The sequence below is a fragment of the Gobio gobio genome (genome assembly GCF_949357685.1).
Source record: "Gobio gobio genome assembly, chromosome: 12".
In the NCBI taxonomy this organism is placed as follows: Eukaryota; Metazoa; Chordata; class Actinopteri; order Cypriniformes; family Gobionidae; genus Gobio; species Gobio gobio.
Genome location: NC_137105.1, coordinates 467845 through 472844, shown reverse-complemented (window position 1 = coordinate 472844; position 5000 = coordinate 467845). Strand labels below are relative to the sequence as shown.

Below are 5000 nucleotides of genomic sequence, written 5' to 3'. Positions count from 1 at the left end.
TAAAAGTAATTCTAACCAATTAAAAAACAAAACCCTAGCATTGCTGTTTAATGTATTGTAATCCTCCAGTTGAGCAGAGCTAGAGTCTCTCAGCATCTGCCCCATAAGCCTTTCGCTTGTTTTCATAAATGGCTCCGAAATGTGATACTTAATTTTAAACTACAGTTTTAGTAGATTTATAAACTGTTAAATTTCTTCGGTCTAAATTTCTTTAATCTGAAATTCTTCAGGTTAAAGAGTGAAGAATAATGTTAAATAACTGAATAATATTCTCTGGAATAGTGGAATATAGCAAACAAAACATTGTATTTTATTGCATTTCTTAAACGGTGTGTTAAGTTATATCAGAATTATTAATGTTTTAGTCGTTCTAGGTTATGAAATATCTGCTGACAAACTGATGTTTATCTGCATTTACACAGAACTTCTCAAGCTGCGATCATTCGCGGAAATAATAAATAATATCCATAGAGTTCTTTACTTCGATGTTTATTAGCGAATTAATGTTTATATAATTAATTCCAGTGTTTTAAACGAGTGAATCTTGTTAAAGTTAAATATGCGGTGGAGCATTTCCTGAGCATCAAAACACAGACGACTTCAGGAGACGAGCACAGACAACAGAGAGAGAATTAAACTCAGCGCTTTTACTTCCAGCATGTGCTCATTCATGGCTGTGTTATTTAATTCATGCACAGTTGCGTCTGTATTTGGACAGGACTTGATTATTCACTCTAAGAGAGACGAGCTCGCGGAGGCATGTAAAATAATCCGTCAAATCCTGAATAAACCAGCTAGACTTCAGGCATTTATGTAACATCTAATTTGTGTATTAATGACTTATGTTAAATAAAGTTTACTAATTACAGCAGAGCAGGCGAGTGTACTTTACCTGTGCACGTCGGTGTCTCGCCAATAGCAATCCTGCGCGCAATTCTCAAAACGCCCACAAGATGGCGGCGTTTATCGTGAAAAATCCGATATTACAAAACCGATATCCGATTATGGCAAAATGCTTAAATATCGGGGAAAATATCGGTAAATCCGATATGACAAAACCGATATCCGATTATGGTAAAATGCTTACAAGGAGTGCAGAATTATTAGGCACGTTGATTTTCTGATCATATTTTTTTTCCAGGCACATTTGACCAATTCCAAACCACAGTAATCCTAATAACTACTATTGATTTAGTATTTAATAATGTATAAGTGATATATAATTGTTCATGAAGGCTGGAAATGAAAATCACCTTATATTCAGGTGTGCAGAATTATTAGGCATGTTTTCTTTTACAGATAAATTGAGCCAAAAAAGAGATTTAACTCAGACTGAAAAGTCAAAAAGTATTAAATGCCCATGAGAAGGATGCAATACTAATGCAATACTAGACATTGCAGTTAAGGCATGACCATTGGACAGTGAAATGCTCGTTGGGTCTGACTCTTTCAGGGGCGGCAACAGAATTACATGTGGAACAGGAAACAGCAACACCTCAACACACTCCGTCAGGTCAGAGTCCAGTCTAACACTGAACATGCTCACCTTCACGTGTTCACCTTCACATGTTCACCTTCACGTGTTCTGTCTTCACGTGTTCTTCACCTTCACATGTTCATCTTCACGTGTTCACCTTCACGTGTTCTGTCTTCATGTGTTCACCTTCACGTGTTCACCTTCACGTGTTCACCTTCACGTGTTCACCTTCACGTGTTCTGTCTTCATGTGTTCACCTTCACGTGTTCACCTTCACGTGTTCACCTTCACGTGTTCTGTCTTCATGTGTTCACCTTCACGTGTTCACCTTCACGTGTTCACCTTCACGTGTTCACCTTCACGTGTTCACCTTCACGTGTTCACCTTCACGTGTTCTGTCTTCAAGTGTTCACCTTCACGTGTTCATCTTCACGTATTCACCTTCATGTGTTCACCTTCACGTGTTCACCTTCACGTGTTCTGTCTTCACGTGTTCACCTTCACATGTTCTGTCTTCACGTGTTCACCTTCACGTGTTCTGTCTTCACGTGTTCACCTTCACGTGTTCTGTCTTCACGTGTTCACCTTCACGTGTTCTGTCTTCACGTGTTCATCTTCACCTTCACGTGTTCACCTTCACATGTTCATCTTCACGTGTTCACCTTCACGTGTTCTGTCTTCACATGTTCACCTTCACGTGTTCTGTCTTCACGTGTTCTGTCTTCACATGTTCTGTCTTCACATGTTCACCTTCACGTGTTCTGTCTTCACATGTTCACCTTCACGTGTTCTGTCTTCACATGTTCACCTTCACGTGTTCACCTTCACGTGTTCACCTTCATGTGTTCACCTTCACGTGTTCTGTCTTCAAGTGTTCACCTTCATGTGTTCACCTTCACGTGTTCTGTCTTCACATGTTCACCTTCACGTGTTCTGTCTTCACATGTTCACCTTCACATGTTCGTCTTCACGTGTTCTGTCTTCACATGTTCACCTTCACGTGTTCGTCTTCACATGTTCACCTTCACGTGTTCTGTCTTCACGTGTTCTGTCTTCACATGTTCACCTTCACGTGTTCGTCTTCACATGTTCTGTCTTCACATGTTCGTCTTCACGTGTTCGTCTTCACGTGTTCTGTCTTCACATGTTCTGTCTTCACGTGTTCGTCTTCATGTGTTTTGTCTTCACGTGTTCTGTCTTCACATGTTCACCTTCACGTGTTCTGTCTTCACGTGTTCTGTCTTCACATGTTCTCCTTCACGTGTTCGTCTTCACGTGTTCACCTTCACATGTTCTGTCTTCATGTGTTCGTCTTCATGTGTTGTCTTCACGTGTTCGTCTTCACGTGTTCACCTTCACATGTTCTGTCTTCATGTGTTCGTCTTCATGTGTTGTCTTCACGTGTTCTGTCTTCATGTGTCCGTCTTCATGTGTTCTGTCTTCATGTGTTCTGTCTTCATGTGTTCTGTCTTCATGTGTTCTGTCTTCATGTGTTCTCCTTCACGTGTTCACCTTCACGTGTTCATCTTCACGTGTTTGGTCTTCATGTGTTCGTCTTCATGTGTTCATCTTCACGTGTTCGGTCTTCATGTGTTCATCTTCACGTGTTTGGTCTTCATGTGTTCTGTCTTCATGCGTTCGTCTTCACGTGTTCTGTCTTCACGTGTTCTGTCTTCACGTGTTTGGTCTTCACGTGTTTGCTCTTCATGTGTTTGGTCCTCAGTGGTGAAGAGACTCTCACGTCTGCCCAACGTCGTCCTGCAGTCGTTCACCAAGGCCGAATCCATGACTCTGATTGGCCCTGATCCTGAAAGCCGTGACGCCGGTGGGTCTGCAGCCGATGTGGGACTTCACCATCAGAACACTGCAGAGCTTCCTGGAGTCCAGCCAAAGCCCTCGCTCTCCTCTGAGTAATATCACCACATGATGAGGAGAGTTTTGTTGTATTAATATCACTCAGGATATGAGCTTGTTAACCCACATTGGGCAGATATTTCAATGGCTTCTTGTTTAATACTAAACACTTTTGCACAAACTATGGATTATGTTTCTTTTGTTAAAGCAGATTTATTTTTGTGATGTATGAATCATGCTTGTGTTCGTCTGTAATCCCTGCCTGAATGTTTGATCAGGCTGGAGAAGAGCTGTGGCGTTTGTAAATTATGCATTATCATCTTCAAATGGCCTCAGGGTTGAGTTGATATTATGGCCTTGTGCATAAATAAAATGTATATCCATTTAAATGTTTGGTGGTTTTATTGTCCTGCCTTATTAAATATAGAAACACTTCTCACCGCTTATGCCTAACAGGAAGTGATGCATGCACACAACAGATCTAAAGTTTACGATTTGTACAAAAAAAAAAAAAAAAACATTCGCATTTGCGAAAATAGAAAGACTGAATCTGAAATCGCCCCCTATAGCCCTAAATAGGGCATTATTTGAGGGGGCAGCCATTTTGTAGTGGTGTCCAAAACCATGGTGTACGTTAGTGAGTGCACTCATTCAGTCCCACAATGCACCGCAATAACGAGTGTACAGCCGATAACACTCAACGGCTGTCCGACGTCATGCACTCGTTTTCATTCACTCCTTCAAGTGGACTGTGTTAGTGGATAACGTAGGGAAGGAGGAAGGATGTAACATTTTTTCAGTAAAATATCCAAACACCTCTAGGCCAGTGTTATATATTTTGTTGAGTACTCAATATCCCAAATGTTTCCAACTATTTGTAAACCTCATCAAACTACGCCTTTGTATGTTATGAAACTCAGTACGGGTCATCGGCACGATGCCCTAAAATAATCAGAGAAGTTTCCACCTAGTATTGAGAAAAAATACTCACACGCTTATAACTTTAGATGTGGTCGACTTATTTTCACGCGAGTCATCTCCTTAGATTCCTGAATCCATGCCGAGTCCAACGATACCAAACATGCTAGATTTCGCCTTATGTTTGTGCAACGTTGCGGTTTCGCGCATTAAACAACTTTCGCGAATATCTTTTAAACCGTTCGTCCGATTGAGACGAAACCAGCGCATATATAAACTCCTGAACAAAATGAGATATTTTCACCATATTTGACACACTTGTGTATGAGGGCAATCGGAGGACACCAGGAAAAGTGGCGGGACTGTGTCACTTGGTGGCGCTATAATTGAACAAAACATGAAATTGCACTAACCACAGTACAGTATTATGATATAAATGTCTATATTTCATGAATGCATTGGTGTGTCATTACTAAACTCAGTGTTTAGCCCTGAAGGTACTCAACGTTTCAAGACAGCGCCACCTTGTGGTCAAAAGTTAAAAAGAAATGCATTACCTTTGATTAAATTTGCCTACTGTAATGAAACTTGTCTTAAAATATTGCTTGGGTCATTCCGAGACCATAGAAAAACAAAATGGCGGACAGGAAGTTCGGCCAAATATGGCAAAATTGGTATATTTGGCCGAACTTCCTGTCCGCCATTTTGTTTTTCTTTAAAAAACATCTTTTTCTAACTCCTCCTAGACCGT

General features: G+C 40.7%; 1 protein-coding gene across 1 annotated transcript in view; it reads left to right on the top strand.

Moving 5' to 3' along the window:
• The window catches only part of mgab (MAX dimerization protein MGA b), a gene marked incomplete at its 5' end in the record, with an annotated part of 67267 nt that extends 63550 nt beyond the window's left edge, over positions 1 to 3717 (top strand). The window contains 2 exons of the mRNA XM_079832196.1: positions 1454 to 1513; positions 3201 to 3717. Coding sequence (XP_079688322.1) covers positions 1454 to 1513; positions 3201 to 3391 — 251 coding nt within the window. The 3' untranslated portion in view covers positions 3392 to 3717. The remainder of the gene's footprint in view (positions 1 to 1453; positions 1514 to 3200) is intronic.
• Between the last annotated feature and the right edge of the window lie 1283 nt (positions 3718 to 5000).